Source organism: Alosa sapidissima, chromosome 1 (assembly GCF_018492685.1).
Source record: "Alosa sapidissima isolate fAloSap1 chromosome 1, fAloSap1.pri, whole genome shotgun sequence".
NCBI lineage: Eukaryota > Metazoa > Chordata > Actinopteri > Clupeiformes > Clupeidae > Alosa > Alosa sapidissima.
Genome location: NC_055957.1, coordinates 10,213,211 through 10,239,718, shown reverse-complemented (window position 1 = coordinate 10,239,718; position 26,508 = coordinate 10,213,211). Strand labels below are relative to the sequence as shown.

General features: G+C 41.5%; 2 protein-coding genes across 3 annotated transcripts; both read right to left on the bottom strand.

Annotated features, from left to right (window-relative positions):
* Positions 1-333: 333 nt before the first annotated feature.
* mycb (MYC proto-oncogene, bHLH transcription factor b) lies at positions 334-2,875 on the bottom strand. The gene is made up of 3 exons (XM_042089448.1): positions 2,666-2,875; positions 1,590-2,250; positions 334-1,236 (listed from the first exon to the last, which is right to left on the bottom strand). Exons 2-3 carry the CDS (start codon positions 2,242-2,244, stop codon positions 668-670), a joined length of 1,224 nt encoding a protein of 407 aa, XP_041945382.1. The 5' UTR covers positions 2,245-2,250; positions 2,666-2,875; the 3' UTR covers positions 334-667.
* Positions 2,876-9,866: 6,991 nt separating this feature from the next.
* Positions 9,867-25,497, bottom strand: ankhb (ANKH inorganic pyrophosphate transport regulator b). Of its 2 annotated transcripts, none has more exons than XM_042089340.1 (12): positions 24,961-25,497; positions 20,671-20,887; positions 19,460-19,578; positions 19,171-19,254; positions 18,574-18,744; positions 18,064-18,198; positions 16,440-16,532; positions 15,834-15,929; positions 14,120-14,249; positions 12,631-12,754; positions 11,630-11,729; positions 9,867-11,316 (listed from the first exon to the last, which is right to left on the bottom strand). In XM_042089340.1, exons 1-12 carry the CDS (start codon positions 25,054-25,056, stop codon positions 11,182-11,184), a joined length of 1,500 nt encoding a protein of 499 aa, XP_041945274.1. In that variant the 5' UTR covers positions 25,057-25,497; the 3' UTR covers positions 9,867-11,181. The 2 variants fall into 2 exon arrangements, with proteins under 2 accessions (XP_041945274.1, XP_041945264.1); XM_042089330.1 differs by having other exon boundaries at positions 9,867-11,319; positions 24,961-25,495.
* Between the last annotated feature and the right edge of the window lie 1,011 nt (positions 25,498-26,508).

Below are 26,508 nucleotides of genomic sequence, written 5' to 3'. Positions count from 1 at the left end.
TGCACTGTATTTTAGGCACAATATCACAATGTAGAGTCCATAATAAATAGCACTGTATGATGATCTGCATGTATGTAAGCCCAAGGGACAGGCTTTTTTTTTGATGGTAAAGTCAGTTGCATCAACTGCCCACCACTAAGTCACAATTTCAATGGGTCGGGCCAGGTATGGGATGTTCATTAGCACGATAGCCTAGTTTGCATATTATTATCAGGCAAGTCAGGAAAACACATCTGACACACTTTGAAGACGGATTCCCTGTTTGTAATCAGTGAATAAAATGGCCTCAGGAGATGTTTAAAAATAAAGTGAGTCACGAATGAGTCAAAGAGGTTTCATAGACAAATGCATTTATGATTCAGAATCAATACAACATCTGAAATACATCTGAGCAAATATGTACAAATCTTACAAAAACACAATATTTATTTAGGGCAGTAGCAAATCTTCTTGCCATTGTATACTAAAAATAAAATTAAATACAAAATAAACGAGGTGATGACTTCCAGTAGCCCATGTTTAAACAAGGCAGTGAAACTGTATACAAAAAAGATCAGATTGCTTCAATGTCATGAGTGGCCAGAGCTTTCGAGGAACAGTCTTGAGCGCAACTGTATTTTCAGGCAGCAGTCCAGAGGGCATGGAACCCCTCATCCTTTGTCCATTACTACGAACTCTTCAGTAGGTCAAGCCTGTGATTAAGCTGGTCCATTTTTCTCCTTAACTGTTCCTTAACAGAAATTAATTTTTGCTCCTCTGTCTGCATTCTGACGATGCACTCTGTCGCTTTTTTGAGTATGACTACTTTGGCGGCCTTCTCGTTATTGGCCACGTCTGGGATCTCGTCGCGCAACGCAAAAAAACTGCGCTTGAGCTCATTCCGTCGCTGTCGCTCAAGCACGTTATGAGTCCTGCGCTTGTCGTTATCCTCCGAGTCAGACGTCCTGGGGCTCGTGCATTTTCGATTGTTGCTGATTTGTTTAAGCACCCTGCTGCCGTTGCTCTCGAACTTAATCCTCTTGACCGCAGGCTGCTCGTTTCGGGTAGATGGGTGTGCTGCGTAATTGTGTTGGTGAACATTGACGTGACAGCGTTTCAGAACTACCGGACTGTGATGCGATCTGCAAGCAGCATCTGAAGAATTTGATTCCGACCGCTTCACATATTTCCTCTTTTCCACAGTCACAACGTCGATTTCTTCCTCGTCCTCCTCCTCGTCGTCGTCGTCATCGTCGTCTAAAATAAGAAGGATACACTGTCAAATATTGCACATTGATCACTGTTCAAACTAAGCTACAGCCTACAATGCGTCCCCGCCCTCTCCTCCATGAGAGCATTGCAGCATTGAGCTCATCTTCATCCAAACGCAGCTCTGGAGGAAAGGGGGGGGCACCTTATGCAACTACCATCATCAACAGCCCAGGATTTAACACGTTATTTGCCAGTAAATTACTCAGTCACGCCAAATTACAAATTCTCACACTACTTGCCAGACTACACAAATATACACATAGAGCGTAAAAGGGGGACATGTCAGAAGTAATGTTGGCTAATGTTAATAATGTTACAGCAGTTAAATGTTCCCTTACCCGAATCACTGTCGCTACTGCTGCTACTTCCACTATTGGGTGGAGTATCAAGAGGTAGGCCCACAGCCAACGACTGTGATGTTTTGCTGGGTTTGGGGGTTTCCGTCAGTGGGTAGGGAAACACGACTGAAGGGTCAATACATTCCGACGCTGGGGTATTGATATCCTGCAAGTAGCAAACGTTAGACTTCAGTCGATTTGAACCGCTCCCCGTAGATTCAGTCGTGACAACGGCTTCTTTTCTTGCAGCTTGAAATGATGCCAGACGTTCAGAAACGACTTTTTCAAGTTTAGCGGCCGCTGAAAAACCGCTCCACATGCAGTCTCGGATAATAATAGACTTTGCGTTGTCCTCGTCGCAAATCAAACTATGGTTAACCATTGTGTCGTCCCCAAGAAGCTCAGTAACCATCTCCAACTGGTCTGCTGTTGAGGGATAGAGACTCGCGAGAGAGGGTCGCCGGCTGGGCGAGAGTGGCGGTGTTGGTAGCAACTCAAATTTCTTCCATATATCCTCGCTTGGAGCCGGGGGCTGTGTTTGACCATGCTGTTGATAGTAGAAATCCTCGTCCTCGTTGTCGTAGTAAAAATAGGGTTGATAGGAGTCGTAGTCATAGTCATAATTCTTGCTCGCCATGCTCGGACTTTGTGGCATGACTGCCTGCAAATGAAAGACAACATTAATTAAGTTGTAAAGGTTAACAGTGTTTATACACCAATGGTAAGCTGTAGGCTCCGTTAGTAAAATGCTACAGGTAAAAATCATTGCATTTGTTCAGCTCCAAAAGTAGCGGATGGAACTTAACTCGAAACAAAGCTGTCAGTGCAAGCACCGGCATTTAAATGCCAGTGTCACCACAAGCATGACTGCATGGGCTGTCTCCTCAGGGTTCACTTTATTTATGTAGTATTGTCTATACCTAACCCGCTAGTCTACTACTTAATGTTTGATTGTAATCAAAATGCCAAAAATATGCACCATATAATCAACAATTTAAAGAAAACTCAAGACGTCTCAGACTCAATAAATGAAATGATTAGAAAATACCTATTTCATTGGGGGGGGGGGGACTTACCAGAATAAATGTAAATAGGTCAAGTAAACCTGAAGGATTGAGGTATATCAAATAAGTAAAAAAAGTCTTGCTGATTCCGAGTGAAAGTAATATTCCAAAGTGGGAGTTGACTGCACCGGTTTCAGAAGATGGACTGCATTTCAAGTGGCATTTCAAACTCTGTGAGTGTACCTCTACCAATTCGCGCTTAGACTGCTGCAATATTACCAACAGCTGCTCCCGCGGGTTTTAATACTACGGATTGTTTTTTTTCTCCTTGCTGTATCCATCCGCAGTGGTTCCGGCCAAACAGATCTAGCAACGTCAAATAGAAATCTTGTTTTAAAATAGTATCACTTTAAGGCACGAACGACTCAATAAATATGTTTTAAATATTTGGATATTTATGTCACGGAGTAAAATAATCTTTAATATAGAACTACTTTATATGGCGGCGGCAGCGACTTTGTGTGCGTGACTTGGTGGGCGGGGCATAGTAAAACGCACATTGAATCCAGCGCGGTTGTATCAGAGTACGATAGGTCTGATTAGGTGCTTGGCTGAACGATTCCTGTTTACTGTTACGTTCAGTAGTGCCTTAATATGTAACTACTGGTTAATTACAATGACATGAGCACAGAATTCGATATAAAAGAGCGAAACATTGAAATATGCACACCACATAGGCTAACCATTTGCAATTATAGTCTACGTTTTTTTTTATCTCTTTAAGACTTCCTCCGCGTCATACGCTTCCCGGCAAAGTCGTCTGTAGGCTACCCTTTCTTTTACTGTCTATGTAGCCTACGCGTGTACTCTCCTGGCGAAACCTAGCACGTGTATGTCCTGGAAGTGTTTAAATCTAGTGCCTTGTATGCCAGTGTGTGGCTGTATTTAAAAAGAGAGAGAGAGAGAGATACACATACTATGCAAGTCAGATTTAGCCTATAACCATGCGTTGACGTTACATCTTTTGACTCACCAAGATGCTTTTCTATTGTGCACTGCCTGTTGTGTTGTGTGTATCACTGATCATTACAATAGCACCAGCCGCCAGTACGTTTGCGCATTGCACTGACAGGTGAACGAATCAGACAGTAATCAACGAACCACTCGATGGAATTACAAAACGTGATGTAGCATTACAATATCTCCCCCTGCTGGCTGAAAGTATTAGGACAGCTGCCAGGTAGGCTCGCAAAGAAACAGGGGAGTGTTGGGGAGTAGCCTGTAACAGGATGAAGTATTAAAATACAAAATATAAGTAACTGTATTTAAATACAGATATTTAAATAGGTGGCAGGCTATTCAGAATATTGTTACACTGATTACCTGACGGTAGGCCTATTTTTTGTTTTGAAATCACTGTTTTTATTATCAAACAATTAAAGCAGTTAACTGCTCAATATCACAATATATTTTTAATGCATTATATTGTCCCATATCCCTTTCTAATAATTCAGGTTTTATATTCAAATGGAATTCAATCTTCCATTTAGTATGTTCTTGGCTTCATGTGCTAAAGCCACGCCCAATAGGGACAGAGGTGCCTTCCCTCTCAACTGTCCTAACACATATTTATTCCAGCCATTCTCTTAAACCCGCTTATAATTAATACTATTGTAGTTAATGAACAGATCTGTGTTAAGTGCACAAAATATGCATCTTTTGCTTATTTACTGCAAAAAGCTGATGTTTTGCAAAACTAGTGTGTAAGGTGTTTGCAAACAAATCTCAGGGTTTACAGGATATTTAAAATTCTGGCAGGGAAGATACATCTATTTAATGAAGGCATGGTAAAGTGTTTGCCTCTGGACAGGCAAACACTTTGAACATGAACCTTCTCTGTTGTGGCCTAACTCATTCACAAAGAAAGGTTCATGCCATCTGGGACTGCCCTCTTGTCTATGGGAAACAGTTATGATGGTGTTCCAGACTAGATTTCCCTAAATGATGATCTAGGTGGGCGGGGCCAGGCTAGCGGAAACAGAGGTATGTGTGAAAACTCGATTTCTTCTTTAAATAAACAACTTTGTTTAAAAGTATGTAAGATGCTTGTGAAAGAAGATATGCAGCTTTCAAGTTACAAAAAATGTCAAATTCCCAAGTTCACATAGTTGGATATGAGAGTCCACATGGACTACAAATGAACTACAATGTGATGACAAAAGTGACAACAAGCCCACAACTGAGAAACTTTGTAAGCAAACTCTTCTCCCAGTTTCCCACCAATTATGAGATGACGTTCACAATTATGTTTTCACTGGGAAAAATGTTTTTCCCATGTGCATGAACACACCACTACCACATACTTGTTCCATCTAGTCACAGCTAATCCTAATTAGTTCTTTAGGCAGTAAGTAAATTGGCTATTGAGATCAACTGTGTTAAGTAAAAAAAAGTATATATACTTATACTTAAGTACACAAGTATAAAGGATACATGGCAGAATGTTGTACTTTCTGTGGTTTGTCCACCAGCTCACTTAACTCTCAAAGGGATGCTCCTGTGTCTGCGTTCCGCACATGTGGTGCTAGCTGAGTTCTTGACAAAAATTGTGTCAACACAGCTGTGCATGCACATGGGAGAAAAGAATTTCCCAGTAAAAACGTCATCATGAACGTGATCTGTTAATACACTGCATCTATATTGTTCTTACTACTATAATGGTACTGCCATTACATTGTACATATCTGTACATGTTGTTCATACATTGTTCATACTACATAGCCATATTTATTCTGCTCTTATAAGGTAACTGCTAATACACTGCACATATTTATATTTAATTTATACTACTCTAAACCACCTTCTGTAAACCAACTGTATACTACTGTCTACACTGCACTATATTTATGATCCTGTCTATACACCACCTGTTTATACTTATATTGGATCCAATACTGCACTACTCCACTTGTACACTTGCACACTTTGCACACTTTGCAACTTGTTGTTGTTGTCCTGTTGTCCTGAAAACACAACACTTCTGCTGCTCTTACATAACTTGCACCACTATGCCACTTGCTTACTTAGTCAAACAGAACTACCTCAGCCATTTATTGGCCTGACTTTTTATATTGACTGTCTATGCACAATTTCAACCCAATTTTGCTGCTCTTATTTCTTCATTGTATGTGCCTTCTTATTTACTCATGTATTGTTTACTTGAATGTTATGTTTGTCTGTGGACTTAATTGGTAAAATAATAATAATAATAATAATAATAATAAGCTTTATTTGTATAGCACCTTTCATACACAGAATGCAGCTCAAAGTGCTTTACATTTGAAGCATGTAACACAATAATAGTCAGTCAGTCATTATCAATATGTCTTGTCTTCACCGTAGGATAGTGAGAAACGTCATTTCGATCTCTTTGTATGTCTGGGCATGTGAAGAAATTGACAATAAAGCAGACTTTGACTTTGACTTTGATATCACATTGCACTTTTCTGCTTTTTTGCACTTCTGGTTATACACAAACTGCATTTCGTTGTCTGTACTTGTACTCTGCACAATGACAATAAAGTTGAATCTAATCTGCTCTCAATAACAGCACTATACCTGCTCAAAGGAATGGGACAAAATCACTAGAGAAAGATCAAACAGCAAAGCCCACACAAGTTAAGATGCAACACATAATGGCAAAAATGCCTTGGGATGTAACATAATGAGAAAGTTTGAAGATCCAATGAGATTGCTTCCAGCTTTAAAACGAATGTTTTAACTCATGATTTATAGGATTCAGGGAAAAGAGGGATTCCCTGTGTGTACTATGTCAGAAACATGCCAATCCTTTTGGAGTGAAAATCTGGAGTGATTTGTTGCACAAAGTTGGCCTGCTATTGGCGGTGAAAAAGTGGCTGACACAAGTTACTGCAGTATCTATACCTATATATTTATACATTAATGCCCACGGAGACCTGGGTTCGAATCCGATAGTAATTCTATCATCCCACCCCGTCTCTCTTTCCCACTCATTTCCTGTCACAATTCACTGTCCTATCAGAAAGGTAAAGGCAAAACCCTAAAAATAGATTGCACATTGGCACCTTATTGCATATGGGAAAAAATATAAAAGGCATCTTAATATATGATATGCAAAATGATATGGCACAGCCATATGAAATGTATTTATTTTGTTCACAGTGAGAGTTACATTCAGTCTTTTGTCTACAAAATTAAAAGCACAACAGTCAGTCCTGTGCACTGTGTGTATCACTGGGTTTTTGGTACAAAAGAATGTGTGCTCTTCAATATGGAAGACCCATATTATGGACCCCATTATAACTGTAGCATATACAGGCAGATGTCTTTTTACACATGCACAGACTACTGTAACCTGATTCATTACAGCATATGTTAAGGATATCAGATCATAAACAGACCAGCCTGGTTAGTAATATATATTCCCTGATACAACTTCTGTTTCCATTCATCATCTACCAATAGGTTGTATTTAAAAGATATAACAGGCAAGATACTTAGGCTTATTTATATTTAGTTGGTCGAAGTAGAAACAACCAGTCAAAAGTGTGTGTGTGAGAGAGAGAGAGTCTACAACAACTATACTTTGGTAAAACCTAAATGCACATCTGTATCTGCATTGCACAAGTATACTTCTGCCATTATGCAGTGGTCATTTTACACATTGCTGTACATCTAGATTTTTAGTACCAGTGTGTGTGTGTGAGAGAGAGAGAGAGCGAGAGAGAGAAAGAGGGAGAGAGTGTGTCTTAGTGCACTATGTATACTTGTTTATGAATGTGTGTGTGTGTGAGAGAGAGAGAGAGAGAGAGAGAGAGAGAGAAACCTAGGGTGCTACATGCAAAAAAGAAACATATGGACAAAACCAAACCACTGCCATAATTATAATGTCTGAAGCGGCAGGATCTCACTTACCACGCCTTGAAGTGGAGGTGTTGTGATGGAACGGTCCATGGCCTGCTACAGAATGCCATGTGACCACGGGCCACGTTAAGACGTGATGGAGAACTGGGAGGGGTGTAGGTTGAGCAGGAGCATGAGCAGGGGTGGTTTTCCCTGAGGTGGTACAATTCGAGCATTTGTCTGCAGGCCAAGTGGGTACAAGGGGAAGCCAGATGCTGGGACCACGTTGGAAACATGAGCCTGTGTGAATGCACTACACCACACATACCCAGGTCTCAGCCTGCATGAGGCACTTTAGGAAGGGTCAGGGGAAGCATGTTGCAGTTAGGGGTGTGGTGGTGGGGGGTTATCATGGCCTTTTCTGGGTGCACATAGAACTATTTCTATGGCTGATAGCCAGGTTAAAAATAGCTGTGTATGAAATGTACACCAGCAGGCCTCACAAAATAGAAACTGTCTTTTTGGGTTTCATCGTACCCGGAAGAAATATTTACGTAACTGCTTGCTAGAATTTCATAAAGCTAAACTGACAGCTTGGGAGCACTTTGGTAATCACATTGATTTATCAATGTTAGCAATGCAACCCTTTACTCTCCACTACCCATGCTGCGGTGGAGGCACATGCTAATGAAGGGTTAGAGTGTACAGCTCCCTCTGCTGCTGCAAGGGATGTGGAGCTGTGGGGGAAAGGTCAGTGTGGGAGAGAGCAGCAGTGCTGGACGGGTCTGGCTGCAGGAGGTTTGGCAGCAGGCTATATTTGCACCGCTTATACGCTGCTGAGATCAGCACCTCCTGGCAGGCCAGAACAGAAATGTAAATCCACAAGCAGTAGGATGTGTTTTTGAATTATACCACATAGACATGTGCACAGTGTGTGTGTGTGTGCATGCATGTGTATGTGTGTACGCACAAATTTAACTCAACAATACTGCTCATTACCAGGATAATGTATCAAGACCAATGCATATAAGACAAAATATATAGAAAGACATGGACTATGGATCTGACCTGGATAATTAATTAATTATTAATTAAATAGTCATTTTAGCTTGTACATATTCTCTCTTCTGGCATGGGGCATGGGAAACATTTGCCTTACATTGTACTTTTATGACTTATTATATTTAAGGTAAATTTATTTAATGTTGAATTGTTGTAACACATATAGACAAACGATAGATAAGAAAGATAAGGACGCCCAAAAAAGTCTATCAATGTTATTATTAATTTTGTGGAGCTGTAGGGTTGTATACTTCATTTACAATTTTTAGACATTCCAAATTAAAATAGTGTGGTTCATAAACGTTAAAGAACAAAAAAGAACACAGTGTGGAAAAACAATTAGGAATTGCTTATAATGACACACTCTTTAAAATGAACTCTGGTTGATATGTTGCCAATTTATTATAATTGAAATAAAAACAGGAGTAAAGAATGCATCAAGTAAATATAGGCTTGATAAAATACTAAATAATCAGTGCCAAAATGTGTAATTACTGCTATCACCCACAAAATGAGTAGCTACTGTTATCGACTGGCCACAACACCTAAACCTATGTAATCTGGCAAACAGTCAATTATTATTAGCCACGTTTACATGGACACTTCCATTCTGAAACAGAAACGGAAAAACGTCTCAATCAGAATAAAAATATATACACCTCAATCGGAATGGAAATTCCCGATCCGATCAGAATTTTAATCAGAATGAAAGAGGTGGTGTAGTCCATTCCTATTTCGAATGAACAGCCATGTATATGGTCATTCGGATTGACCGCTGTATCTTCTCAAGGAAGATTAGGCAACAACGGCTATTCCGATCAAAGATTCTAAAGCACTTGAGAGCACCTGATTGGAATAGAACGTACCCCATGTAAACAGACGGCACAAATTTTCTTCAGTCAGTAGCCTATAGTTTAATCGGAATAACAAAATAAATGTCCATGTAAACATGGCTAATGATATGGTACATGGAATAATGTAACCATAAAGAGAAAAACAATTATCAAGTATAAAGAACATGTTTTGTCAGTAATAGACAAAGGAATGCCATTAACACTAATTTTGATTGGAAATACAGTAATCAGCTAGATGATGGCTGAACATTATCAGTTATATCTAGAGGATCAGTGATCCTTTGGGACCAAAGGATTATTATTTTTCTTTTAAACCCCATCTGTCAGCGATCATTTCAGAAAGTTGTGAAGATCTGGCACCAAAGTCTCAAATCGCCTTTCCATGAGAAGTCATGGTAACAGGCTGATATGATGTGCATTTGGAAATATTAACCAGGCAGTTGGTGGGAATAAAAAGTACGATAACAGTCGGGTTTCAAATCACATAACCACTCTTTAATCACTGAAGAATAAAGCTGTCCCTTTCTTCATCATACCGAAGACAATGATGACAAGAATCTGTTTTTTTCTATGTACGATACCCGCTCTGTCTTCAGCAGGGGTTTTAAAATACAAAGCCATACCTCCCCACAAACTTGGCCAGACCTCACTACTCATTACAGTCTATAGAAAACATACAGAGGCATAAGACACCTTAAATATGTTGTGCATTGTTGTCAATGGAGAAAACTTGTAATACAGGTTTGGAACAGAAAGGTAGGTCTGAAAGTGGACTTCACTGTACTTTCTGCATCACTGGTTTACTGCACTGTACATCCTGAGATAAAACAAACAAACAAACAAACAAAAGTGCCCAAATTTAATAAAAAAGAAGATAAATAAAATACTTGTGGTCCAGTTTAAGTTAACCCTCTCACCCCACAGTTTAGCTTTTGACACGCTCATACAAAATTGTATATAACATTGTATACATCTAGTACATTGTAGTATAATAAAAAAATAAGTCATCTAAATGGCCCAAACTCACCAACTCCTCACTCACAATAGAATCAATCCGATTTCCCCACTAACTTATATTTAAATCCTGTAGAAATCTGCAGATAAATATTTTGTAATTTTTCTTGTTTTGTACACATTTCTTCTCATAATAAAAGCCGAAAACCTTGTCCTTTTTGTACAGCAAAGTAAAAATTCAGAGGTTACAGAACTGGGACCTCATTGTCGATCAATTCCACGGTACATTCGGAGATGTGGTCTGAAGAGTGATAGAGCGAGAGAGAGAGAAAGAAAGAGAGAAAGAGAAAAAAATATTCCAAGCAGATAAAATTTTAGTCGATTATAACCATCTTCTTCCTCTTTCGGGGGTTCGTGAATGTTAAGGACGGCAGCACATAAAATGTCAGCAAAAAGGAACTAGTTAATTAATACACAACATTGCTTTGGTACGAGTTAATATCTTCACTATCCACTGCCCTGGTGGCTACCAGGGAACAGCGGGAAGACGTGAATATGTACTTTTGCGTATGTGTGTGTCTGTGTGTGAGTGTTTGATTAATAATATTATTATGAGGATATGTCCAGGCAGAAAAGTAATTTTCTTCCACGTGATTGCTGCAGATACTCAAAGGTTCCTCTAGGTTGCACTGTACATAGGAAGGGGGGGCGACCATACTGACTCTGCCCAGCAGGGGGAGCCAGGCTGCAGCCAGTGGAATAAACCTGCCTCAGCAAGGGTTGCAAGGAGAGTCCTGGCAGCCCCTGTGCATGCGTCCTCAGAAGGACCGCGCCTCACTCCTCTTCCTCATCTTCCTCTTCCTCCCTCAACTCCACAATGTCATCCATTCGGCCAGTGCGGCGCACCTCGTTCATGGGGGCAGAGTCTTCTCCTTCGATGACTACCTCTCCCTTAGAATCTTTCTTTTTCTTCTGAGAGCAAAGATCAAAAGGAAGAATACATATTAAACCTCACTATGTGTATTGCTGCCGCACATTCAGTATGGTGTACAACTGCTGAAAGAGAGCCGTGTTCATTTTCAAAAACATATAGAGTGCGCTAGGCACTCGACTGATTTATCATTTTCCATTACTCCTGTTATCAGAGGTTGGGTAGCTTTAAAATAGATTTGAATAGATAGGTTGTTAAAATCAGTGCTTTATGGGTAAGGTGTAAAATGTGTAATATTGTTTTGTAATAGTCATAACACAGTAGTAGCTGAGATGCTGTTAAAATACTCACCTGTTTTCGATAGACGTAACAGGCGGCAATGGCCACCATAGTAGACTCACCCAGGAACCCAGCCAAGAGAGAACCCACGCCCAGAGTTGCCCCATGAACCCTGTCACACATACACACACACACACACACACACACACACACACACACACACACACACAGAGAGATACAGAGAGAGAGAGAGAGAGAGAGAGAGAGAGAGAGAGAGAGAGAGAGAGAGAGAGACAGTGTGAGTGTTCACTATGAAATAGAACACATCAAGTCACCCAGAAAGACTACATAAAATACATAGTCCAAATAATATCCAATCAGAGCTTCATGTGTTATTATTAACCGTCATAATATAATCTAAGGATGTAACAAGCTCCAATTTATACTCCAATTTTCTTTGTGAGGCCAAAATAAAACAGCGACTACAGAGCGTCAAGGACAAGCCTGTATAGGTGCTTAGTATTCTTCCTGCAAGATTTCATAAGGTATTTCTGCACAACACATGATGAAAATTCAGATTATGAAATCACAATCTGAGATGCATCCCATATAATAGAGGTCTACAAGGCTAATGAAGTATGTACTCATTCTATGTACAGGAGCACTACAAGGCTGGAGTAGTAAGCATTTACCCCATGTAAGCAAGTGCTATAATTTTGAAGTAGTACGCACTCATCCCAAGAAAGGGAGCGCTGAGTACACACACTCATCCCACACAGGGGGGCGCCATAAACCTGTAGTAGTATGCACTCATCCTAAGTAAAGGAGCCCAATAAACCTGTAGTAGTATGCACTCATCCTACGTGAAGGAGCCCAATAAACCTGTAGTAGTATGCACTCATCCTACGTGAAGGAGCCCAATAAACCTGTAGTAGTATGCACTCATCCTACGTGAAGGAGCCCAATAAACCTGTAGTAGTATGCACTCATCCTAAGTAAAGGAGTCCAATAAACCTGTAATAGTACACACTCCCCCCATGTACAAGACCACATAGAAAGTCCTATGCACTCACCCCATGTAAGGGAGCACGATGAGGCTGGTGATAAGGACGATGATGCGCAGCACGGAGCTGGGCGCAAGGACAAAGGTCTTCTTCAGGGTCATGAGCCAGCCAGTCAAGTGGGCACGGATGGTCACTGTGGGAAGACAGAAAAGAGAGAGTGAGACAGGAATCAGGTCACTGCTCACTGGCAGTTTATTCACTTCAATACCAGGTAGGTCATTTCAGATTATCTCTCACTGGTGTAGCACACACATTTTTAGTTCCTAACCAATGGCTCCAGCCACTGTAGAGGAACATGAAGCTACTACAGGGGAGAATGTTACAAAATTCATCCAATTTGGTAAAAGCTTTTTCTCATTTCTCACCACACATTTTCAAGTGAATAAGAGATGACAGGAGAGCTTTTGCTTTCTGGAAAGTCTTTCTGGAATTTCTCTCTCTGTGTGTGTCTCTCGCTATGCGCATGAGAGCCTCTTTAGACACTGGGGGGTCCCATCTGGAGCCTCACCACACACAGTCCCTGTTGTCTTTCCCTATGGGAGGATTCTCTCCAATGCAGCCAATGCTCTGCCTCTGACCCCGACCTTATGTAACTACAAACCCTGAATCAGGCTTATTGTTGTTACTTTTTGTGGCAGTAGCTGTGTGTGACTGACAACAAAGTAAAGTCCCAGGAGGACTACAACCACTACAATGCAACAGACACAGCATGACAACAAAATAACTGATGTAGGCTACTACCAGAGTCAGAGAGCATGTATAAACATGTGCCTTTTTATCTGTGTGTCAACTGTATGTCTGTTGACATCTGTGGTGAACTTTTTTGTGGAAACTGTCTGTGCATGTCTGAGTTAACACATTGGGCCCTAATTTGAATGATGGGCAACGTCTTAAGTCTAACTAGGGTAGGGAATTGTTTTTCCAATTCTGACTCTGCTTATTTATTCCGGTTCCTATGGATTCATCATTTCCATTCTAAAAAAGGTAAAATAGTTTTTAGATAAAATATACATCTTTATTCCCAGAGTAGTCTACGTTCTAAGCCTTAAATGGACATTCAAAAAGTGAAAATTAAAGTGAAGTGATTAAAAAAGTGAAGTACTGATCCACAGACATAGTATGTACCTTGTATTGTATAGTATGTACATTGTATTAGTGGGGTGTAAGTCTAATTAGGTGCCCTTCACTTTAAGGAGAGTAACTTGTGTCTGTGTCAGTAGGCAATTATTTGGAAATGAGATGTGCATATGAGGATGTAAGTCAGGATTTTTGCTTTAATTGGTTAAAATAAATATTGACCAAAACCCAAATAACCTGTCAAATCGCAGAGGAGTGTCATGCAATGTTAATTTCTGGTGAGTTTTTGATAAGCAAACATGATGTGAGCTAACTGCTAACTAATTGCTAGAAGGAGGGTATGTAAAAGTTTGCCAATAGTTGCGTAGCCTGTTACTCATTTGTCATTAAAAAAAAACCATATATATGGTGAAGACCATACCTGGTAATGGGAAGAAGGAGAAGATCCGCAACGGAGCCACACAGAGCTCAGCGAAGGCATGGTCCACCCCAATGATGTCCACCAGAATCTTTTCAGAGATATGTGGGGTCCAGAACACCAGGAAGCAAAGCTGGACAAACAAAAAAAAAAAAAAAAAAAAAAAGTTTACATAAAATCCAGATATATACAGTAAACACACACACACACACACACACACACACACACACACATACACAGACACACACAGTTGCATGAGTAACTGAGTGAAGTGATCAGGTCATGCCTTGCCAGTGGTACCTTTTGCACGCTTGTTTACAGTAAGTCTGCGCTACATCTGGAAGAAAGTAGTGACCACTCAGTGTAACCCTGTTAAGTCATTATGCTTCGTTTGGGAGCTTCACTTTTCAAACACACACAAATACACACAAAAAAAAACGAAAGAGAGAGAGAAAGTGAGAGATGGAGAAAATATTCCCTGTCTGATTATAAATGTACATGTGTCTGCAGATGTTGTCAGGAAACATCTGTAGCTATGTTTTTAACCGCTAAAACAACTGAACTTAATAATGACCAGCAACACCCATGACACTCTCTGTATGTGGACACTCTCTGTATGTGGACAATGGAAGACCACTTCCACCAGAATGTCACTTACAAAAAGTATACAAAAAACATAAAACATTAAAGCAACACCAAAGCACTTTTCCTCTGTTGCACGCATGCTATTTGTTTATCCAGCACCGGCTTTGGAAATAACAATGTCCACAGACAAGGTAGAGTATGTTGCATGATTTTATGAAAGTTTGATGTATTGCAACATCAGAAGCAAGTCAAACTTGTAGTTTCTTATGTCTCATTCCATCGAACTACAGATCCCCTACCCGATCTGGCAAACTTGCATAGTGCGGTTATAGCCAATAGAGGGTCGCGAAGCGAATGCAGAAGTCCCGTTCACCCTGTTACGTGTTGATGAACCACTGAAACAATTTTGAAAACATTATTTTAAGGTACAAAAAAACTCTTTGGTGTTGCTATAAAATGTACAATAACATGTGAAAACTAGGTCAAACAGGCTTCTTAAAAAAAGTTAATCAGATGCTGTAAGAGAACCACACCAAGATTTAATGCCACCATAAAAGCAAAAACAAAACGTGCCTTGTGTGTGAAGACCATCTGGAACATGGGTCTATACTCAGGGTTAGAGACCACATCTCTAAACCCTTCTTTTCTAGGACAGCTGATGGTGAGCTCGATTACCACCGAAGCAAAGTACACCAATGAATCATTTAGATCCACTGCAGAAGTGCTTAATGCAGCAAGCCAAGGGATCCTCTGCACTCTCTCCATGCCACCCTCAGCCAATCATCTCTGAGCCAATTTGCCCTTTGCCTCCACAGAAGCCATGGCTCGATCCGTGCTGCTAATGAGGGTTTTATTGCTTATTACTAATTCATTGCAACTGACAGATGGAGACAGGCTGACAATCAGATCAACATCAGCACAATGGCGGCCAACAACAGTCGCCACCCACATACCTCTGCCAAAAACAGCCATAAAAACATGCGGCGTCAGTGGCAAACCTTGCTGATGGAAACAAGAATACCTCTAGGAATTCCACACCTCTTGGCACTTTAGGAAAACCAAGTGGCCAATAACGTGTGCAGACTGATGGGTCTGCTCAGACAGTGAGCAAGGATGGTAGGGATGGTCATACCGTGACTGACAACGCCAGGCAAACAAACGTGAATTTCTTGATGTCAGACTTGGTGATTGTGGTGCCGGTGTTCATGAGCTTGTTGCTGGGATTGTTCTAAGGCAAAAAGAAGAGAAGGAACATATAAATAAATAAAGTCACAATCTTACATTTAATTTCACATAAAAATGCAGATATTGTTGGGGGGGGGGGGGGGGGGCAAAGTGGTTGTACTGTTGGGGACCCCCTGTCTGCCAGTGTATCTTCTGTCTATATGGTAAGCAGTGACTCACCAACAGTTAAGCACACACTGCATTTCTTCAAATTACAGTCCCTGAAGCTCCCGCTGCAGGTCTGTCTCTGTTGAGCTAAGCTTGTGTTTACCCATAAACATCACTATAGGCCACAGAGCAGACTCAAAGCACAAGCAGTTCCAACATCAGGAAAACAGGTTGGGGGCAGGGAGGTTGAGGGGGTTGCATGTTGATCCTGCATTCAAAGTAAGCCTGTAGTGTACTGTGTTTCCCTTACAGGAACCAATTTGAGCAGCTATCTTCAATCCATGCATATGTGATATGGAATGGAACAGAGCACACAATAATAATGTGAATAGATGAACTTGGCTACCTTGTCGAAAGCTGGGTACACTGCTCGCAGCTCTGTCAGCCATCCATACGGCATATGACCAACCGGGTATGTCGCCGTCAAAACAGCCACTGCCTGAAAACAAAACACACATCACAAGAGTCAAGAACAGCCTTAGCTCACACTGATCTCAAAGGGATCAGATAGGGTGAAATGAATGTGGGGACAGGAGGGGAGGAGTGCTGAATGTATTGAGAAGTGCTGTGTTTCTGACAACTCTGGCCACCTTGGTGCTACGGCCCAGGGCTTTCGTCATGTCATATGTGAGGCTCAGCCAGTCAGGGAAGAGCGGGCGACAGAGAGATTACCTGAAGTGCACTACTGGGGACATTCAAATCTCATCAAAACAAACCAGTGAATACATCTGTGATTGTGAATCTGTTTTATTTTGTGTCTCTGTGAACTAATATTGACCAAGTTTACAAGTATTTTGTCTAAGCAGTAGGGAACAGAATGAAACCTCTTCATAAATATGTGAGTAGGGCCTTTTCTCCAAACAAACCAAGGAGCGGTCAAGGACACAACAATGTCTCTGTTTACATATTTGAGATAGCATCGGGGGTGTGGACTTTTACAGCAACCTCATCCCTTGCAGCCAACTGCTCTGCTGACTAAACCGTGATGGCTCATCTAACTACATCTGCAATTTTCTGAGCTTCAAAATGATGAAATGCTATTCAGTAATGTGATGATACAAGCCTGGGAATTAGTTTTTTATGTAAATTCACTTGGCAAATTCTGACTGCAGGCTACTGCAGATCTACACCTGCCATCATGCTCCAGTGGGGTGCATGGCTATATCAACACTTCATTAATCTAATGAATTTCTAATTCAAGTCTAATAAGTTCACATAATGGCTTTACACATTCTATTCAGTATTCACAACTGCCTTTACTTCATTTTATATGCCAATTCAGAATAAATCAAGCTTAAGATGTCAACATATCAGCATACATTTGTCAATGTCTATGGCTGAATTCCAGGTGGTTGAACAACTAGCTCCAGGTTACTATACCGCTAAGAGCACTTAGCAGGAGCACTGTGTATTCACACTAATTCATAAGTTGTAAATGTCAGGCCACTCAAATGCTTCTGATGGGTTTTAGCACTAATACTAATAGTACTGTAGCTCTTTTTCAACATTGCAATAATATTGCTGCTATTACTACTACTAGTACTGTAGCTGCTGCTACTAATACACCTCAAACATATATTGCTGCCTGTGGCAACAAGTGTGGTTTATGTGAGTGTGGTTGTTGTGTGTGTGTGTGTGTGTGTGTGTGTGTGTGTGTGTGTGTGTGTGTGTGTGTGTGTGTGTGTGTGTGCGTGTGAAAAAGAGAAAGAAGATGTATGTGTGTATGTGTTTGTGTATGTGTGAGAGAGAAAGAGAGAGAGAGAATGTGTGTGTGTGTGTGTGTGTGTGTGTGTGTGTGTGTGTGTGTGTGTGTGTGTGTGTGTGTGTGTGTGCGTGTGTGTGTGTGGGTGGGTGTGCGTGTGAAAGAGAGAAAGAGGATGCATGTGTATGTGTTTGTGTGCGTGTGAGAGAGAAAGACACAGAGAGAAAGTGTGTGTGTGTGTGTGTGTGTGTGTGTGTGAAAAGCTGACCTCTGTGGCGGCCGAGCTCCCTTTGAGGTCGCGGGACACAAACAGATTGACGATGGGCCTGCTGATGCGCTGTGTGGCCAGGATGAGGGCCAGGGGCCACCAGAAACTCAGCATCTTTTTAATGGTGGCATCTCCCTGGACACAGGACAGTGAATCAGCATGGGGGAGAGAAGGAGGGAGAGAGAGAGAAAGAGGCATAACAATATAGGAAAGCAAGGGAAACAAGCCAGGAAAAAACAATGCAAATAAAAGAAGACAGAAAAAGAACACCTAGCTTGTAGTATAGGGGTTGGCAAGAAAAATATGGGACAGGATTACTGTGAATGTTTTTCTTGAGAACTTTCCCAGCATTAATAATACACAGCATTCCTTTCTGTTATTCAACAACATGGCCAAGAGATGCCCTCTTCAGAAGTGCACCTTAATCATTATTAGATGTGGCACTGCTGCAGCCCTTTAGCCCTACAGGGATCTGGCCCCTGGCCACTGGGTCTCCTCAGGGTCACCTACCCCCACTTCTGGCCCGCTGGAGTCGGGGATGCTGTCGTGGATGTTTCTGTAGTAACCCAGGCCCACGATGGTGAAGCGCACCAGCGCTCCCATGTATAGGGACAGGATGGGGATCAACAGGGGCTCCAGGCATTCAAGATGGCTGTGAAGCAAGATGGCCACAAACACAATCTGTAGGGAGGGTGAAGGAAAACATAGTTAGTCAACATGCACGTGTCTGTGTGTGTGTGTTTGAGAAAAAAACACAGGGAGGAAGGAAGGAAGAGTGCTGAGTGAAAGCCTGTGTGTGAGTTTAAAAGGCAGGGGGAGAGAGACTAGTAGAGCAGTAGACGTCTGTACACACACTCAGAGGGAGATGGATGAGATGACCCAAATTGGAACAGTATTTATTGCAACAGAGGAAAACACGAGTAGTGCTTCCCCCATTTCCCTTCAGCAAAAGCTTATTAATTCAAAGTGGTGATAAAGCCAAGCTCATTAGCACGGCTGACTTTACAACAGTTTATCTTCACAAATCTATTGAAAAGCTGTTAATGATGTGGGCCCAGTCCAACTGGTGTACCTACTTTCTATATGGAAATGAGGTATGGTTCTTACCTGAGCAATGACATCAGAGATAGAGGCACATCCCACCAGCAGACTGTGTTTGTGCTTCAATAGTATACCTGCATGTGTCCAGGCCTGAAACAACAACCGATTTGTGCTATGACCATTTGGAAGACATTTTAAAACCATGGCATTATGGAGCTATAGGTGGCATGCAATTCAAATGCTACTGCCCGTGAAGATTAAGTCCAGTCAGAGAACAGCTGTAATATGAATATAGGGTCCTGTCAACATACAAGATCTAAGTAAATGCATACAAGGCATGCAGAGACATACAGACCATTGCATCCAGTAGTGGGAAAGCTGCCAGGTAGAGGAAGGCCTTCCTGGTCTTATTGCCCACAGAGTCATCCACATGGTGGAGTTTGTTGATTATATAATATCCCAGATCAGTGTAGGCTAAAGGGCAGAGGGCAACAGAAGGTTATAAGGTTACGTCTATCAACTGACAGACAAACAACAAAAATAATATGACAGTTATGAGTGTGCTCTTAAATCACAGGGTATATGCATCCAGTCTTCGATCACAAACATTCTTTGTTCCATCAGTCACATTAAATGTTATTAAAACATGCTCTTAATGTTCTAATCATTCTGTCATGACATCATACACTGACCACTCTGCTGGCTGGAGGTGCAGGGGAGCCCATCTGCTCCAGTATTAACATTACCTTTACTGCCAACAGTGAGTCAGGACAACGGCCTGCACCAAAAACCAAATTAAGGCAGCGTAGGCTCCAAGTCCACCAAACAGACCCTTGCTTTTAGCCAAGACACATATTATTTTTAAGCCTGGTAATTTTTTAAAAATGTTGAGAGATTATTCAAGTTATTCTCAGCTGCAAGAGAAAAGAACCTCCCAGAGTTCTGTAATTATGTAAACGGGTGATAGTAATGAGCGCATAAACGGAAAGGGTTCAGGGTGGGCAGAGTGATTAAGAACCTAAGCGTACTGCCTGGGTAATTACACAGTGTGCATAAAAGCGCCTACGTACGGTAATTTTGTGGAAGAAGACTTTATTCCTGAGTGCCCTTCAACTATTCAGGATGACAAAGTGGGGAAATTCAGCGGGGAAAATCGCAAAGCAAACAAAATGGGCTTTTGAGCGTGCTGTGCACAGTGCATACTGCACCATTACTCCAGCACTGGTTCCAGTGAGCGGAGAGGGGGAAATACAGATGCTGAGCACATCTGGTCTGATTCCTGGGGCTGTCCTGACCACACCAAATGCAGCTGAGAGGGGGGAAAACCCTTCCCTTCCAATTATAACACCACTCACCACCCTTCCTCTGAGTAGCTGCTGTTTGGAGAAGCATAAACCAAAACCCAGGCCCCGTGTGGTTTCACTTCCAAAACAACGTGCACGGAAGCTGGCAGTCTGACTACGGCCACAGCACGGACCGCTGCCCCAGGGAGAGAGTTGTTGCAGGTGGGGCAACATGGAGGAGGAATGGCACAGTGGGGAAAACGATGAGCAAAGCCAACCTTACCTATGAGGGTGTGGAAAATAATGGCTATAGTCCCAGCGGCGACCATGCACAGGACTGCCTTGGTCCGGTCGCGTTTGCTGTTGACGAACACCAGCCCCACGTTCTTGAAGTCGCTCATGGGGCCCGTAAAGAACTTCATCAGCGAGTAAGCCAGGCCATAGCTGGCCAACATCTCCACGGCATCTTCCTTGACCGCTGCGATGCCTCTGTTTAGAGCCTGCAAAGACACATATTCACTCAGGGATCAGTGCACTGGCAGTGGTTGTTGTTGCTCAACAATGTTTCTAGGGGTGAAGCAAAGCCTGCAACCTCTCTGCAGGAGCTAGACAGGTGTGAACCTCCAGTGTACAAAGATTCTCTTCAGGGCAAACACAAGGTCAAGTAGTGAAGTAATGAAACAAAATTGAACATAATGAAGATAATTGGAAACATAGCCCAGGTTGATTTAAAGTGAGTTCTCTGAGTATTAAATGTCTTTCTTTGTGGCAAAGAGAATTTAGAATAAAATTAGCTTAAGCATATTTTAGAATGACATTCAGAATGGATGGTTAATCTCCTACTTTGTATGTACATCTAAACAAAATCCTCATCGTGCCCTTGAAAGAATCCAACTGTCCTGTAACAATGGGGGCTTTGTTGTTTATGACCTACCTGTCTTTCGTTTGACAATACACGTCTTTCATGACATCCCTTGCTTCACAAACTTCTAATCTCAATGGTAGTGTCTCTAACAGTGGTCTCCAATTACCAGGCTCTCCCTCACTTACAGATGCATTCTACAGTGCTGCTCTTTCTTGTGGCCAAATGTATGTATGTATGTATGTATGTGCAGACACTGGATCGCCTCCAAAAGGCTCTTTCACAGCACAGCACGACACATCACAGTACAGCAAAAGGCCTCTGGCATGGCTATGGTCATGTGCTTCAGAGCTGCATAATATTACTGCAGATGACGTATACTTCCACAGGAAATTACAATGAAGGGCAATTGCAATTAGGGAAGTCCATGCAATACTAGTGGGTTGAGAAAGAGAGAAAAAGGAAGGAGTTCTTTTCCATGGGCCAGGCCTTGCTAAACTTTTGCTCAATACTATCAAATTGATTACGGTATGAATAATCGAGGAGTAGACACATATTCGGACTTCAAGGCCACCAAAGGCAGGAAGTCACCACTATCACTTTACAGATTTGATAAATCTCTCTTTGCTGGTAAATCTGAAAGAATTTGACCGTAGCCTACTTTGGTGCGCATGGTATCTGTCATATGAACTGAATTGCGGAGAATTTAACTAATCTAACGATAGCTTGTCCATACTGACAGACGTTTAGACATTTAGGAACTCTGGTTAATACTGCCTGCCTTTCATCAGTGGAGAATGTGTGTTTTAAGCAGGGCGGTCTACTCTAACTTTTGTGTGTATAGTCTAAGCAGCATAGATTGGCTCAAGTGGGCAATCTGGTGAGTTTCAAGTGGTTTTATTCTATACAACCAAAAAAATTAAATAAAAACCAGACTATGCTTTTAATTGAGACCTGCCATCCTTTGTCCAAACCTGTAGCCAGACCAGGCCAGTTAAAGAGGTCAGGGTCTAATAGGGGCTTTTAATCCAGTTTTTACGGTATTTGTCATTCTAGTACAAAACAATGCCTACTGTATATTTATCATTCTTTTAGCCTGTTTGCTTCCAAGAGTTATATTCATGTTTAGAATTTCTTGCATATTTTTGCATAGTGGGCCATGAGCAGTTTTTCTGTGCGATATTGCTAGCAGTGGCTGAATGAAAAGACATAAGGAATAGGGTTGGGAATCACAGAGTAACTCACAAATCGATACTGAAAATTTGCCCACGATAACGATAATATCACAGTTCAGCGATTCTGCAAAACTCAATACCTTGCAAAAGGAATTATGTTTTTATTCACTACAATTCACAACAGATTTGGAACAGTGTACAAAGTGCATAGAATTTTAGCTTAGTGACTCTTGAAAATCTCTCTCTATATATAAAAAAGAACCTCTCTTTCTTAAATGTATATTTCAGTGTTCCAAGACTCATTTCAGTGTTTATGCTAATGTATGTATGAATATAATATTTCTGTGTTTACATTTCAATGAAAGTTAAAATCAATAGTTGGTGGCAACATATCGACAATATACATACAACAAAAAGAAGTCACACAATATATTGCTTTGTCAATATTGTGTCCCACCCCTAATCAGGAAATGCTATTCATGGGTGGCTTTGGTTAAGGGTCATTTACTTTCATCTCTACAAACTCTCCTGATAATGCTGAAAATGCTTCTAAGATGTCAGGTGCACAAGGTGTATATTGAGTTGATGGTGCGGGTGAAAACAGTAACTCTCAACAGCTGACGGGGAATCTCAGGCACTGTGTCAGGATCTGTTTTGGGCCGTCACTGCACCAGTCAGCAGAAATCTCACAGATCTAGGTACAGCACATCTAGGTATCAATATCCCAACACACCGCATGACAACTGTGTCATGGAACTTCTGTTTCTATTAGGGATATGCACTTATGCATGCACACACACGTATGACACACTCACGCGTACGCGCACACTCACACGCAACACACACACACACACACACACCACACACACACACACACAAATAAGGACCAGTCGTTGCCACCGGCCAAATCACAGGCCAGTAGTTAGCAACACTAACAATGCCAGATTCAATACCAATGTCAAGCAGAGGGAGGTCATATAAAGTGGTGATCTTAAAGTTAGCTTAGCTCTCAGCTGCTGTGCATTAACACCATTCTAGGCACCCAATGTAGCCAGACTGGGAAACAAGCCAGTTAATCTCTAGTGCCTTACGACAATGTGTAGAGCAGATAAAAGGAGGCTGTTGGAGGAAACTTGTGACCTCGTTTTGCTGAGTTCTCTGCTCACTCTTCTCCTTGTGGTATGAATGACACCACATGTACCGGAGGAAGTCACCTCAATAGGCTATTTATTTGCTTCTGCAAGAGACATGCTGAAACCAGACTGGTTTCTTTCCATAATCACTGACGGAAAAAAAGTCCCAAACCCATCCTCAAAATAAATCCTAATTTTTAGACTTATGTTGTTCAGCCAATTTATCATAACCTACATTTCCAGTGGCTTAAATGCTCATGAAATTATTATGGTGAGTGAAGTCATGTGACTATTTTAGGCTGATTGGCAGGTTGCATTTCAGATGACTGTGGGTGTTGAGCTCATTTTAGGAATTGTAATGCCAGGTTCCCTTACTTAAAAATCAAGAATAGGTAATATGTGTGGATTGTGTGCCCAAATAGTTGATCCCATTTCATGTCTCCAACTTGCAGCATTTTGAAAGTACCTTGGGTGAACATTATATACAGAGGGGGAAAAAAATAACCAGACAAATAATAGAGGGGATAGTATCACAGAGAGAGACTATAATATTCAACAAGAAAGCTCAAAGCTTAAAGCCCCCAAGGAAAACATACTTTCAAAGACCTGAAATGTAGCCCAGTGATCTCAGACATGTTAGCTACATTTAGACTATAGGGCAGGCCTACGTAAATACTTTGGCCTGAATGTTGTTTGTGCAATCATGAAAGTGCACAAAACGTATGTTACCTTAATCTGTAAAATCATGGCAATATCTGTCATTGTGTCAGGTAAATAATGTGACCCTTGGTTTTATTTATTCCACACCAAATAACAACAGGACACATGACAGCTTGCATTTCGGCCCTAAATCATTGTCTGACAACGACAACAAGGACAGTTCACAGCGAGGTTACTACATGCATGGCTACAAAAAAATCAGCCCATCCAAAACTGCACAATCACCTCGCTCAAAAATTTTGCCTCGCATTGTTCCCCCCCTGAATACAACTTGACACATGTTAGCAGGTGCACTGTATGACCAGCTGCTGACGTCCACCCAGGTGATCACCTCATGTATGTTGTTTGTGATGCACCGGAGGGCCAACCGCATTTCTGCCCATTTTGGAGGTCCCTGCATACAATTTGACTTCTATCCCTGTGTTGTGGCGATGAAGAGCGGCGGAATACCGTCAGGCATCATGGGAAGGCAAGGGACGGCTGTTTACATGTAGTCTCTGTCACTAATTCTTCTGGGACATTTGAGTAAGGTGCAATTGCTGCAGTAAGCTACACGAGCCAAATAAAATGCGTAGCCTATGTCTATTCTGGGCGTGAAACAGCAATGGTCACCCAACCAAATATAAATGCAGTAAATCCATAGTGTCCGTGTTTAATAACGATGTTATAAACAAAAACCATACCTGTTCGCCGAAGTCGATGGCAATGTTTGTGATTGCCAGTGGTACCAAGAATCGGATGAGAGGCCAGTAGAGTGTGAGAGCCGGAAATTTCACCATGGTTTCGCCGGGCTGACAGCACTGCGAACATCTGCTGCTTGAAGCTGAGAGATGAAAAACTGAGTCGCAGCGCGATGGTGCTCTCGGTGTTTTCTAGCAGAAATCCAACGAGATCAGGTCCGTCCCTGCCCTCCTACACAACAACAGCATCAAAAACAATGATCTACTGCAGGGGAAAAGAGGAGGGTCACCAGAATTTTCTGCTGACGGCTTCTCCATTGTTCATCCATCGGTGGAGAGAAAAATATATACATAAAATCGAGCTTTGAAGCCGCTGTGATTACGCGCAGGCGTTCCTCGCTCACTCTATATCTCTCTCACTCTCACGACAGATTAGTCGGTGAGGATAATTCGTAGGCCGTGCTTCCGTCGGCTTGCTGCTATTCTGCCATAGCTGGCTTCATGGTTAACTCTTCTTAAATCATCAACCTTCCCTGACAACACGTGGGGGTCGGCACAGGAAAGCCACTCCTCTTCTGGACGTCACTAGCTGCGTATAGAAAAAGATACCGAACTCAACAGAGCGCGGTACCTCGCACAAAACAATGCACAAAACAATTACAAATGCAAGATCTAAATGCTACATAGCTGTTCTATTCGTGGGACAACATTCATTTTGAGTCGTTTTTGTTCTGGACTACAGAAGTGTGAATGAGTGTGTGATTTGCCAGCCCACCCTGTTCCAATACACTCCATTCCAAGTGGCCCATATGACTAACGCGTGAAATGTGATTCCTCAGGGACAGAATCATATAAGGTATGGAACAAGTGATTCACAGGACAGTGCTCTTAGGCTTAATGAAACACACTTCCCATTACTAGGAGCATTATACAATGTCCAACAGCCAGGAGACCATTGCAACTCAAGCCTCTTGGAATTGCATACAAGATATTTGATGCACCAATTACTGATATTTTGACTGAAAACTAAATGAAGTAGACTAACAGCAGTTAATCCACATCTGAAAATGCGAATGTAAAGGTGCTCTGCAGCTGCATTGCAGTATAATATCTAATAGCCTATTCTGTCTCTATCTGATGTCTATTTAGATTTTGGTTTGAAATAAAGAATTCACAACAGTGGTTATACCCGTTTTCCTCCCAGAATAGTCACCCTGGCCTTGGCTTATCTTCAGTAAAAGAAGCTGTAGCCTACCAATCCTGATGGAATTTGGATGAAGTCAGTCTTAGAACAATATAACTTTTGAGTGTTATCAAAATAAAAATGATATCATCCCTATTCGTCATCATGACAAAGATCTGATGGAAAATTCTGGATTTCAATATCAAACTGATTTTCTCAGCTACCCCTTGTATGATCAGACAAATAATCAAATAATTTATATCACATTTCAAATATTAAATAAAAAAATAATTTTCAGTCGTCAAAATGATAATAGTCTTACCTCAAAAGTCTCAACCTAGTCTAAATCACTAAATCACTAAAACGCA

Excerpts from the sequence above, each read along its gene's own strand:
- ankhb (XM_042089330.1), bottom strand. The coding sequence starts at position 25,056 with ATGGTGAAATTTCCGGCTCTCACACTCTACTGGCCTCTCATCCGATTC. Across the intron at positions 18,745-19,170 it reads TCTCTGATGTCATTGCTCAG|ATTGTGTTTGTGGCCATCTT; the intron begins GTAAGAACCATA and ends CCCTCCCTACAG. Across the intron at positions 11,730-12,630 it reads ATCGTGCTCCCTTACATGGG|GGTTCATGGGGCAACTCTGG; the intron begins GTGAGTGCATAG and ends TATGTGTGACAG.
- mycb (XM_042089448.1), bottom strand. The coding sequence starts at position 2,244 with ATGCCACAAAGTCCGAGCATGGCGAGCAAGAATTATGACTATGACTAC. Across the intron at positions 1,237-1,589 it reads CAGTAGCGACAGTGATTCGG|ACGACGATGACGACGACGAC; the intron begins GTAAGGGAACAT and ends TTCTTATTTTAG.